Source organism: Buteo buteo, chromosome 27, assembly GCF_964188355.1.
Source record: "Buteo buteo chromosome 27, bButBut1.hap1.1, whole genome shotgun sequence".
Lineage (NCBI taxonomy): Eukaryota > Metazoa > Chordata > Aves > Accipitriformes > Accipitridae > Buteo > Buteo buteo.
This window is the reverse complement of record NC_134197.1, coordinates 5,085,770-5,099,788: the sequence shown is the minus strand read 5'-3', so window position 1 is coordinate 5,099,788 and position 14,019 is coordinate 5,085,770. Positions and strand designations below refer to the sequence as shown.

At 36.1% G+C, this 14,019-nt stretch overlaps 1 protein-coding gene across 2 annotated transcripts in view; it reads left to right on the top strand.

Moving 5' to 3' along the window:
* The window catches only part of SDK1 (sidekick cell adhesion molecule 1), a 417,916-nt gene that overhangs the window by 120,947 nt on the left and 282,950 nt on the right, over positions 1–14,019 (top strand). For both annotated transcript variants that reach the window (XM_075058380.1, XM_075058379.1), the window contains 3 exons: positions 360–519; positions 6,212–6,318; positions 11,555–11,702. In XM_075058380.1, the coding sequence (XP_074914481.1) occupies positions 360–519; positions 6,212–6,318; positions 11,555–11,702 (415 nt within the window). The remainder of the gene's footprint in view (positions 1–359; positions 520–6,211; positions 6,319–11,554; positions 11,703–14,019) is intronic.

Genomic DNA, 14,019 nt, shown 5'->3' with positions numbered 1-14,019 from the left:
GGATTTAATCCCCACAGAGGAGAGGGAAAAAAAAAAAAGCCAATAGGGCTGTTCACTGCCTGCCACAGTAGACAGTGCTGAAATTCTCATATGTATAAACAGTAAACATGGACAAAATCTTGTCTGAGTGGGCACTTCTCTTCTAAGTAAGTACCAAAGACTAAGGTTATCAAGATCTTGTGAATTCTGCCTCTAAAGATAAAGCTCAGTTATGAATATAACAGTGCAGACCTTAACTACTGAATCATGTTGTCTCTTGTTTTATGATGGCCATTTTGAGAAGTAATGAGCTAAATATTGGTGGTTTATACTGTACTTGCTTAAATAGCTTACAAACCCATTTTCTCTTTGTATTTCAGATGATGTTGCACCATACTTCAAGACTGAACCAGGCTTGCCCCAGATACACTTGGAAGGAAATCGACTCGTACTTACGTGCCTTGCCGAAGGCAGCTGGCCCTTGGAATTTAAGTGGTTACACAATGACAGTGAAATAACCGCCTACTCCAGTGAATATAAGTAAATAACAACTATATAATAGCCTTCTCTAAGTATAATTGCAAAAAAAAACCCCAAACAAACACTACCACCCCCAAATCCCCAATACTTCAAACCAGCTTTGTAGATACTGATACATTGACAATGTTTTTTTCTCGTGAAAGAATACTTTTTTGTAAGCAAGTAAGATCTCTATGACAGAATCTCCTTTGCTAAAAATGATATTTCACACTTCAAAACAGGGGTCTTAACATAAAATTTTTAAGTACCAAAAATGCCTTTTGCTGGAGATTTAACCTTACATGTATTTGTAATAAATAGCAGGCATATTCCTTAGCTAAATGTTACGTATGATGTGCTACTCATCCTTGAACAAAGCCAAGCTTAGTGGGACTATTCTTTTCAATAAGATCTAGAAGGATGTGGTCTGTCTTAAATTGCATATGGAACTTTCGGTTTCATTTCTGAGAATGTGAAAATTAATCTTGCAGTTTAACAAATTGTTCTTCTGTGATTATGCACTTTGTTCCCAGGACCTCACTGACTCCCTCCCCATTCTGCAAGACATCCCATCAAGCAAAAGGAAAAACACACTGTGGCTAATCAGAGCTACATTTTTGCTGATAGGCACCAGATTGCTGGCCAAATATCAAAGTGTAAAACAGCCAGGTTTTGTATGCTTTTCTCTAATGGGAGCATGAGCTGGGTCTCCCCTATGCAATTGGCACTTTCTATAACTTATAGAAATTTAATATTCATGCAGCTTATTTGTTGCTTTCAAATTTTGTTGAAATTACCTAGTGAATTCAGAAGTTATAAGGGGTGGGTATGTGACAGATGGAGCCCTCGTATAACACTTGTATCTTTAGCAAACCAAGCTAAATACTGCACTTTCATAATTACATTGCTTAAGGTAGGGAAAAGTTGTGCTCCATCACTATAGACAGAAATTACAGTATAGATTAGTATAAAAATGCAGATAATGATATAAAGTCCTATATTGTTACATAAGGTAGTCCATAATTACCTTTATCAAAGGTTTTCAAAATTGTAACCTAACATTAGTTCTGTTTTCAATATTATTCACATTTACAGAGCAGTAGGGGAAAAAAGTCCCTTAAATAATGTTTTAAAACTTTTTTGGGTCATTTAGCACATAAAGTATTTAGCAACTATGTTTCAAACCAAACATACAGTTCTATATGAACTTTCCTAGAAATTAAAGACTTTTGATTTAGATCAGACCACTTAGTCTTGAGTAACTGCAACTATTAATGGTTGCTGTTTTCAAGCCTTGAGAGATGCTGATACCTCAAAATGAGCCATACAGACATATAGAAGAGATTTGTGAATACTTTCTAGAAAATAAAAAAAATACCTAATAGCACAATTAATCACAGAAGGTTTGAGTATCACTTTGTGTAAATGCCACTTGTTTTGACCAACAACAGCAGTCTGTTGTAGTTTCTTGGTAGAAGGAGCTGACAACAGCTGTTAACCCCATAAGATGCTGAGAAAGTAAGACAAAGAAATGGTGTGGGAGGACAAAACACATGAACATGGAATCAACAAAAGCAAAGGTTAGAATTCAAGTTTTGTAGATGTGCTAGTCATTGAGAGACTTGCATTTCATGATCCTAGGAGAAACTTGAATAAGACATGTGACGTTTTGAAACTAAGATCAGAATGCCATAGTATTTCTTAAATAAGTGCACATCCTAATACAAAATTATGATTTTACTTTGTATTGCAGTGCAAGTTAGAATCAGTATATTGGAATACCTTTCCCAAGCTGTATGTATACATATTGGTATACAGTACTTTGTTTCTTATCATTGGACTTAATTTAGTCTAGTGAATGTCAGGTCATGATACAAGCTATATTTATTGATTTTGCATTTTTTATGTTGTTCTTGTTTCTATTTCTAATTTAAACATCTGCTGCAGGGGTGATGAAGAAGATAGGAAACTACTGGTTTATAATGATAAAATAACATTGATAGAAAATATTAATTTAGAAGTCGCAGCCCTACTACTACTACTACTGTACCACAATCTGAGATAAGCCAAACAGCATTTCAGTTCTATAGAAATGCAAAGCTTTAAGCTTCCCAAAAGGATTATATAGCATAGGTGCATTAGGATGAATGAAAGCAAGGAGAAGATATGCTTAGACATAAAAATTCCAGTTGCAAAATTTAAACTTTGACCCCATAATAGTTTGCTCTGCAGTTCTCTTGGGTAAATACTCTGTTTAAATGCATGAATCTTTCCTGTGTAAGTGACTTCTGCTGCAATTTGAATCATCAATCAAAGATTTTTGGTAATTGATATTACTTAGTGTGTCTCAGTTAAAGTAATGTCTATATTGTAACAGGCTGAAAATATTCAAAGCTGTTTATAACACACCAAGAGAGTAAAGAACTAATTGGAGTCTTTGCATTTTGACATTGGTGACCCTGAATGAACAGCTTTTCTTTGTATAATGATGCTGATTATGTGCACAGCCTGGCTTTTACAGTGACTGTGCATATACTAGTTTGTATTAAGAATTTATAAAACAACCTTATAAATTCTTTGTGATCTGAGATACATGTAATGAAAACAAATCAATATTGCTGACTGCAGTAGCAATTTTGGTTATGTCTATAAGTTAAGAGCCTTTAAAGTTCAGGCAGTCACTTTTTTCTTATTTTTTTTCTTTGTTTTCTTTTGAGTTAAGTTCTGAAGCAGGTTTGTCTTCCATATTTGCTTTTATGGCCTGAAAATACTAATTTATTTGAATTTAAGAAACTGAAGTTATGTCTAAGTGGCAGTACATTTTCCTCCCAAACTACTTAAAAGTGTCTGATCATTATAATTGTGTTTTTAACATTGGACAGGTTTTAATTTTATTCTGTATAAAAAAAGTTAGATTAGTTGATGCATAAGTCCCTTGCTACAAAGTTTGAATAGATAATAAGTTATATGACTATCTAATAAAATACATTTGGTTTTTAATTCTGTCTTCACAGTTATGGCTATTAAAAACCTGTAGCCTGTAGGTTCACTTTTAACTTTTAGAGCATTTAAAATGAGGGTGTAAATTTGAAATTAGGAGTGAAACATAAGCGTTAGCTAGCATTTCTCCTTAGGTGTTGGAGACCACTTCATCCTTAAACTTGTAACTTGTTGCAGTCCTGGTGTTGAGGCACCTTATGCTCTGGAAGACTTCCCTTGAAGCTTTCTTTTATGCTTGTTGCTTTCCATCTTTCTATGGAAACTTTCTAAACAGCCTGTTTCTTGTTGGCTGTACCATTCAAAACAGAGAAACTGTCTGGTCTGACTTTCTAAAGTACCTGCACAGATCCCCAGAAACCTTAAGTAGCATCCTGGCATCTATACAATCAGAAGATCTTCTATCTTGAAAGTTAGACTGTAGACAAAAAATAAAACAAAAATATGTCTTATCACTGTAAAAAATTGTATTAACCTTTGATATAAATTCATTCTGTGGAAGAAAATCTTATTTTGAATTTAGAAAGGACTATTTTTATCCCTTCTTGCATATCAGAAAATAAGTTGAATGGTGAAAGCATAGCACAAAAAGCAGTATTTTGACTGTTGGGTCAATAGAAAAGCATATTAAAAAAAAAATCAGACATATGAGGTGCATAAAGAGTGTTTAAAATTGTAAACACAGAATTAGGAATTCCATTAATATCTATTTATCTCTTGCCCAGGTTTGTAGTTTTCAAGTTAGTCTCAAATAATATAAACATGTGTTGTATCTCTTTTTTTTTACTTTTGTTATTTAATTCTTCTCATTTTGCTTGCCTTACCTGCACGTTATTACCCAGTAGGTCTGCTGAGAAGCCAGCTGCTCAGTAGGTTTGGGCATTTGGAATTTCCAAGGTAGATGGGATTTTCACTGTAAATCTTTAAAAGATTTTCTTTTCTTCAGGCAACATATAAAGAATGTTTCCTGCTGAAACAGTAATAAGTCAGAAAAGAAAACCAAAGTAGGATACTTCTGATCTAATTGATTTGTTTTGTCCTAGTGACAGAAAAACTAACTCTGCGTTACTGACTTAGTACAGATGAATACCAAAGAAAGAAGCCTTTAATTTTAGCTCTACTTAGTAGACAAACAGAGGAAAAAATGTTAGCCAAGTACAATACTAAATCTTTATGGGAGAAAGAAAAGCTTGTTAAGCTATAAACTATTTGATAAAATGAACTGTAAAAATGAATTGTCAATATTTATTTGTCAGAATGTTTAATTTATTTTTTTTTTAAATGATGTTTTGCAACAATCATCTGCCTGGCAGAAAAAGAAATTATTCTTTAAGGACCTAGGGAAGCCTTATGTCCTATTGATTTCTATGCTATGCCTTGTATTTTCACCTATTTTCTCACTCTCGTACTCATCAGGCAAGAGGCAGCATGGCTAATTCAAAGTTATATACTCACTGGCCAGCAAGTATTTGTGTGCTGATTGTCAGTCGGGTTTACTACTTCCAAACAGAGCACTGTTTTGAGTCTTCCTTATCTTCCCGGTACAAATTGTCATAATCCCTGGAGAAAATTTGCCGGTTGCTCCAAAGGAGGTCACAAGGAGTCAGCTTAGGCACACAGGCAGACAGACAACACAATTGCCTACAACTCGTATACTTAGGAAGCCAGGGTCTCCTAGGAGTCCTAGTAGATTGCTGAAATTTGTCCATGGTGTTGGGCTGTTCTAATTCACTGTATTTGGTTGTCTGACCTATTTGCTATAGTGTATTTGATTGTAATTATAATGCAGTGATTATAGTCTTCATTTATCACTTAAACGAGATTTCGTCTACCTCCTTTGTTTTTATGCTGTCTGATTCTGTTCAGATATTAAGCTTTGTATGTGGGTGTGTATAGTCTATGTGAGTATGCTTTCTTTTAGGGGAATTAAATTCTGAAGATTAAAATTCAGCAGTTTTATTTTTCCTTATCTTTTCATAAAGACTTTCATTAATCCTACCATAATATCTCCAGAAGGTGACCGGGGAATATGCACTTTGATTAATGTTTGTTTAATGCAGGATTATCTATATTATTCATGTGTTTTATTCACATTAAAACTGTGCCTATCAACTCATTTTCATGTTGAGTAATCAGATACAGTTGAATGAGGAAGGTGAGCATTAGTGGACTAAGTCACTTTTTAAGCATAGTGAAGGGCAAAACAAATACAACATACAGTGCACTTTGTCTTTTCCAGTATTCTTCTGAGTTACAGTGGTCACACAGTGTAGTAACCATCTTTTTTTCACTGGAAAGCTTTAGTATCTCTTGCAAGTCTTCCTAATGCCTACATTTAGACTGCAGTCTTCTTGTGCCACCTCTGAACAAATTACCAGGCATCTTTGCCTTGTGAATGGCGGTAGATAAAACTAATGAAAGTATTTAAGTCTATATTTCAAGAGAATTTATGGAGAACTAATTAGCAATTATCAAATGTAGATCTTAAGACTGAAAGATATTTTATGCATTTCAAGTATTTTTTTTCTTCTATATAGTACAGACAATATTGTAGCCAAAGACCAGAGATTATGAGAACGCTGTTTGTAAGAAAAAATACAATAAGCATTTGAGACAATGTGTAAAATACTAGAAGAGAAGTAAGAAATGCCACATAAAGTAGCATTGATCTGCCTTTAGGAAGAAGTGCGCTGTAATTCTGCATTTTGTCTTATAGGTACATCATCCCAGCTTTGCAGAGGTCTGATGCTGGCTTTTATCAATGTGTCGTACGGAACAGGATGGGGGCATTGCTGCAAAGGAGATCTGAAGTTCAAGTGGCATGTATGTTTGAATGGAATTTACTCTGTGATTCATTAGCTAACCGATTCTTTTTGTGCGTAAGAACCCAACATACCAATAGCATTTACTAGTCTGAAAAATTATTAGATAACATATTTAATAAATTTTAAAATTATTGCATCACAAGAAGTTTCACACTTACTCTAGTTATCTTCTGGGAAGCAGTTCAAAGCGGTGCAGCATTAAAGCAAGCTTTGAGCCATTCAGAGCCATCAAAGCGAGATTATTTGGAGATAGCTGTAGCATAAGAAAACCGTTATACCATTCCCTGAGTACGCAGGGATTAAGAAAGGCCATATAGCACAAAACAAACAATCAATCAAAACAACAACAAAAAGCCCAGAGGACAGCAGAGGATATCTGAAAGAAAACGGTATGGTGGAGATAGCTCCATGAAGATTTCAGATCATAATCCTTGTGATACAAAATAAGCTGTTTCACAACAAAAACCTTGCTAACGAAACTTTAAAAGTCTGTTCTCAACGCTTTTCTGAACCAAACTCTCCAACGTCTGTACTGCTTTAGTTTGGACTATGCAGAATTTTTGAGTTGGCCTCTGATTTGATATCTAACTTCCATTTGGAAATGTTAAACTGAATTTCTCAGGAGTTAGTGCTAGTTAATGTGACCTAAGAAATGATCGTATGCTCTAGTTTTCTTTTTTTCAGTTAATTTATAGAAAATATAATCCAAATAACTTGTTTGGAAATAATAATAAAATTAGGCCTTATTCTTTTTTCAAAGTAAAAACATAAAAAAAATTAAAAAGACAGATTTGTATACTGCAAGCAATCTGATACATGGATCAAATTTCTCTTCCTCAGGGTCATTAACTGGAAATTCAGTAGTAGTAAATGTCACTTGATAAGTGGAATTTAGATAAATTGAATTATTTATTAGTAACCCAATTCCAAGGAACTGATTCAAGTTAATCACTATGTCATGAGGGAAATTACATGGTATTTCCTGTGTTTTAAAGTAAAAACAGTTGCAAATGATACTATGTAAGTTTTGGTATCATGTTCACCAGTTTACTGTATTATGGTAAATTATGTTACTATATCTGTAATGTCAGTAATATTGGTAATTTGATGTTTGATCTCTCAGTGGTGTTGTTTCAGAGATGCTGGGAGCTAATGTAAAAATAAACTGCTGCTAAAATGGGGTTTTCCTTCCCTGCCTTCTACCAACTCTTATGCCCCTGCTGTATACACCTCCCAGTGATCTTGTGCTCAGTCTGATGTATGTCAGACCCTTACAAATACTTTTCTAAATATTATTCTTCTGTTTTAGTGAATTTTATCACATCACAGAGGATCTAGTGAAAGCTGGTGCGAGTGAGCATAACTATGAGTGGGGTGGGGGACCTCCAATGAGGTTAGAAGGGGAAGATGGAACAGGGGAAGGTGAGGGTGAGATGCTTCTCATTCTGCAGCAGGGAGCCATTAGATTAGCTTAGATGCCTCTGGAGTTGCATCTACAGGTGTGGTTTCAGGGAACAAAGGCTCTGGTGGCAGTACCAGAGAAAAACGTACCCATTTTCTCCTCCATCCCACTAATCATTCCCGCTCTTGTATTGCAATGTAGCACACTATGCCTTTAGGCTCAGCAGGAAAAGTTTGTGCAGCTGTGGACTGGGAAGCTTTTCCAAAATTTAAAAAAAACAACAATTGTTTTGTAGGGTTTGTTAAAATAGTTCTTTCCCACCCCCGTCTGATTCCCTACACAGCTGTACAGACAGTTGTACTGGGATAGTGGAGGGAGCAATTCTTGAGGAAGTACTTGCGGGAACGATAGTGAGAAGGAGGCACAGGAATACTTTACCTTGATACTGCTGCTAAAGAATTTTGTCTCCTGAAGACAGCTTTATTCCCCTCTGAATGAGGAAAAGATTTGCAGTGAAGTGTTTTGTTTCTCCAGGTTTTTCTGCATGTGTGTTTGGTTGTTCTTGAGAGAGAAAGAAGTGTACTTGTTTACTTTGGTTTTAATTTTTTTCCCCATGTAATTTGTAGTTCTGCATTGCTGAACAAGGCTAAAAAGCTATTTCTTAAGACTTCTCTGAATTAAGCAGTCTATTTATTATTTATTTTCACTGATAAAAGACACTGAGACAAAGCAAAGCAGATCTTATATGACTTGGGAGACCTTTGGTCTTGAGCCTATAGTGGCATATATGGCTTCTGTAGTGAAACTTGTCAGTCAGACTTGCACTTTATTCCTGCAGATTAAAGTGTTCTACGAGTTTTAAATACCCTTTTTCTCCTCCACCTGGGGTAGCTACTGATACCATGTGATTGTTTTCTGTATTTTAACTTTTTCAATCTCAATTAATTGATTTAAGCTGTGTAGATATAATGAAGTACCTGATATTTTACGATATTTTACTTTTGGTTATTCTTGAAAACATATCAGAAAGCAACATTCCAAGGGGTTACTAAAGTCATCTTATCCAGTCATCAAGAGTTACGGGGAACTGTATGTTAGATGTCACAGGAAATTAACTATTTTTGCCACTGGATAGAGAATGCTTCCCAATACACTTAAAGTCAAGATCTCTAGTGAAAAATTGAAAGGCACAATTAGAATGTGTGCTGAGAAAGATTTGAGGTATTTTCAATGTCCTAGATCTCAGAAGTAGCAGGGAACTTGTTAAAAAATTTTAAAAATGTTCTCAACACATGCTAACATATTACTTAACCGTATGGGAACAGATATTTGTGAGAAAACTGCTGAGTAAATCTTTACAGAATGGGCTTAAAAACTCTCGGATTGTGAAGATTAAAATAATCATATGACAGTGAAGTTAATTAGATCCACCTACACGGTTTGAAACTTCTTTTCAAGTAGTTGATCTGATTACAGTTGTAAGAAATATGGAGCAACAGAGGAAGTACAATGCTGATTATGTCTGAATAAATAACTTGAAAATCACAAAGATGATTAAAGCTTCTTTAAAATACCATGTGTTTTTAATTTCTGCTCTTGTCCTGTCTGTTCTCATCTCCTGCCATCCACAGACCTGATAGTAGTCTTCAATGTTTCAATGTCCTTTGTATCCCTCTCTGCAGCAGAGAACTTGTAAAGAACCCTGTGGTCCTTAAAAAAAAAAAAAAGGGAATTCAGTGGCAGAAATCAGAATAGTTCTCTGTGTGTGTGTGTATATGTCAGTTTTCTTGGTTTAAAGCAAATTAAAATGCATAGAAGTCCTTTGGAGGGTAGGTAGGAGCCTACAGCCCTTTTTATTTTAATGGATAGGAATGTGTTACAAAAGGCAAAAGAATCACAGAATCATTTAGGTTGGAAAAGACTTTTAAGATCATCAAGTCCAACTGTTACTCTAGCACTGCCAAGTTGTCCTGGTTTCAGCTCGGATAGAGTTAACTGTCTTCCTAGTAGCTGGTGCAGTGCTATGTTTTGTGTTCAGTATGTGAAGAATGTTGATAACACACTGATGTTTTCAGTTGTTGCTCAGTAGTGTTTAGACTATAGTCAAGGATTTTTCAGCTTCTCATGCCCAGCCAGGGCACCTGACCCAAACTGGCCAACGGTGTATTCCATACCATGTGACGTCCCATCTAGTTTAGGAGCTGGGAAGGGGGGGGCAGGGAATCGCCGGTCGGGGACTGGCTGGGTGTCGGTCGGCGGGTGGTGAGCACTTGCCCTGCGCATCATTTGTACATTTCAATCCTTTTATTACTACTGTTGTCATTTTATTAGTGTTATCATTATCATTATTAATTTCTTCTTTTCTGTTCTATTAAACCGTTCTTATCTCAACCCAGGAGTTTTACTTCTTTTCCTGATTTTCTCCCCCATCCCACTGGGTGGGGGGGGAGTGAGTGAGCGGCTGCGTGGTGCTTAGTTGCTGGCTGGGGTTAAACCACGACACAAGTCCACCACTAAACCATGTCCCAAAGTGCCACATCTACACGTCTTTTAAATACCTCCAGGGATGGTGACTCCACCACTTCCCTGGGCAGCCTGTTCCAATGCTTGACAACCCTTTAGGTGAAGAAATTTTTCCTAATATCCAACCAAAACCTCCCCTGGCACAACTTGAGGCCATTTCCCCTCATCCTGTCACTTGTTACTTGAGAGAAGAGACCGACCCCCACCTCACTACAACCTCCTTTCAGGTAGTTGTAGAGAGCGATAAGGTCTCCCCTCAGCCTCCTCTTCTGCAGGCTAAACAACCCCAGTTCCCTCAGCTGCTCCTCATAAGACTTGTGCTCCAGATCCTTCACCAGCTTTGTTGCCCTTCTCTGGACACGCTCCAGCCCCTCAATGTCTGTCTTGTAGCGAGGGGCCCAAAACCGAACACAGTATTTGAGGTGCGGCCTCACCAGTGCCCAGTACAGGGGGACAATGACTGCCCTGGTCCTGCTGGCCACGCGATTTCTGATACAAGCCAAGATGCTATTGGGCTTCAACAAGAAGAACAAGAAGGAAACGTTGACTGAATTTTTACAAGGCCTCCATAGATGTGTGAACTTGTCTATGAAATAAAACCTTCAGAGACAGAGGTTTTGCAATCAGTTTTCTTCCATTAAAATTTTTGTTAAAAGCTGCTCTTTAATACTACTGATGCCTTTGTAAATGTCAGAGATCTAGATGCAGTGTTTAAATCATAGTGTAGTGCCAGAAGAACTAATAGCTACCAATATGACTATAGCCTTGTTATTTTGATATCCATTTGGTATAATGGCTTACTTGCATAGATCTGACTGTACATTGGTTTGTCTACAAGTGATACAGCTGATTGTCTATTTGTGTAGCTATGGCTCAAAGGATAAAAAAAAAAATTGGTGACCAAAAATTGATAAAATTATATACAGCATTTGCATTCCTTTGCATTGAACAGGAATTTCTTTTATATTGTGCAAGGATTTATTTAAAAAAAAACCAACAAACCAACCTCCATTAAAACATCACTTTCCATTAAAAACACTCAGTTATTGCAAAAGAGCACTGAGGCCATGCAGTACTGCTGACTGATGTACTTCTTGCGTACACCAGCAGCACTTGGATTTGCCTTATGCCTTATGTTCATCCAAATCTGTATTAATCAAAACTGTCTCGTAATCTGTAGTGTCATATTGATTAATTATAGCAATGCCAATGACTACTGTAAAGCACAGTTATTTCTCTGTCCGCTGAAAAGAAATGGGGAGAGAGACAAGAACTTCCAGGATTCTTAGTATAATTTTTTTCTTTGCAGACATGGGAAATTTCATGGACACAAACCAGAGAAAAACAGTGACTCAAGGACAAGCTGCAGTTCTAAACTTCCTACACATACTCAGCTATCCAAGACCACAAGTGACATGGTTTAGAGACGGGCACAAGATTATACCAAGCAGCAGAATGTAAGTCAATTTAAAGCTCAAAATACCCCCTACCTAAAATATGATTAATTATATTTGATAACGCAACTTACATTTTAACTACACTAATTAAGGTTTAAAGAGAATAAAGTAGCCTTGTTCATACTAAGTTTGAGATAAATGACTATTTAAAGACCATCTTTGAACTTCCTAAGCAGTTTGACAAAATAATTCATGTGGTTTTAATGGTCCTGGTGCAGCATAAGGGACTAGATATGCAGAATGTCTGCACTTCCTTCACGCTATTCATTTTCATGATACATTTTGGAAAAGTAAATGCTCATCTCTCAATTACGTTTACTTGAGTGGACTAACTTAATGAATACTGAGATTTTTCTTTTTTAATATATGAAACTGTTTTTTTTTTTAACATAGGGTTATGCCTAATACTATTTTCCTCACAATACAATTCTAAATATTGCTTATTTTTCCTTATCTTTTTAGCCTACAATGACAGTTTTATTTCTTTTTGACTAATTAGCAACTCACCCACTAATGGCACAGTACTTGCACTTTGATTAGTTATTATCTCAAGGTGTGCTCATTTATCCTTTCTTGAAACAGTAATGAAGCCATCCTGTGTTTTTACCTGCATAATTTTATTTAGAGACTGAAGGGGTTAGCGGTAACATTAAAAACATAGATAAAATCTTTTTTTTACTTGCCTAATTTATTAGGAAACTGTTGAAATGCCAAGAATATTGGTGATTATTTTTATCGGTGTGTTATATTTTCATGTGGTTGAAGGGATAGACATGCTAGCAACTGATGGCAATGGGATATTGCTAAGTTCCAGAAGGGGTGGTGAGTCTTTAGAGTTTATACTGTAAAGGGAAAACCCTTCCTGGATTTTAATTTTATTAATCCATACTGTATATTTTACTGCTGCATTTTTTAAACCTGAAAACTAGTATTACAGGCTCTTTGAAACTGCTAAAATTAGTATTGCAGGGATGTGAAGAAACTATGTAATAATTTATGAATAATTTAATAGTAATTTGATGGGAAACAGCTGGAAGATGAAACAATGGGTTTCTGGGCAATCTCTTGAAGAGAGCTAAGTGACAAATCCTGAGTTACTAACCATTAAGAATCTACTTCCTCCACTCCTGCCACATTACAAATTTTCTTTTATCAATGCTCAGAATACACAAATCAAAAATTTGCAGATGGTGAAAAAGCCTTGTTATCCAGGTATCAGACAGTTTCTTGGGAACTATTATGGGGGAACAGAACAGTGACCATGCAATGGTCAAACATGCAATGTCTGAAAATGAGATTTGTGTGAGTTCTCTTACAGTTTGGGAAAACTGCAAGTAGAGAGATGTGTGTGGTATATTTGTTAATGTAAAATCCTAATTTTGATATGTTATGCTTTACTCTTCTACCCTGTTTGGATAGTTAAGGTAAAATCACTTGTAATTCTTAGCGCTGTGGTAATGCTTACAAATGGGAAAACTGTAAAACTGTGTTCTGTAGTAGGAGTGAAATATACCTAAAGGTTTGCACATATATTTTACTTCCCTGGTCAGAAATTTTGTCTGAAAGGAATTTGATGACATTTGTCTGGCCTGTGTAGCAATTTCTGAATACTTTCGCAGTAGAAGTACACACGCTGAAAGTGTGAACCTCCTTGGAAGTTTGATATATGTTGTGTAGTAAGCCTGGTAAGTTCAGGAAGTGACGGATTTATGGTACACATACCAATCATCAGTGCATTCTATGTGCAGTAGTTCTGCTGCTCCCTCAAAGTATTGGAAAAACCATATAGCATCCACTCACATATTGCTGTCTGTGAAATTCTGGAAGTAAATATGGCAGCCCTATAGATACGGGAAACATGAGGCACAGAGAGGATGCATATAAAACTGTGAGAAATGTAAAAATACCTTATGGGACCTCTGTTTCTTATCTGTGGAGCAAGTTGTGCATTTGACATGTTTTCTGTACACAGAGGTGTATCAATTTAACCGATCAGTTTAGCAGGTGATCCAGTTAGACTGATGCATCAATCTAACTGGATCACCTGCTAAACTGATCGGTTAAATTGATACAACCACCTTGTGTGGATGCTCTTTAAACTGATTAAAAGTACCTTACATTGCTAAATCAATATAAAGCTTTTTTAATCCTCTTAAACAAGCTTACAATGATTTGGCTAAATCAATCAGCTAGTCTGCCAGCTATAATGATTTCTGAGAGTAGCATCACTGCAGTGTATGCAGACTGGGGAAATAAGCAGTGCTAAAATTGGGGACAGTAGTCGTGGTTATGGTACAATTCATTCAAATAGTTGGTC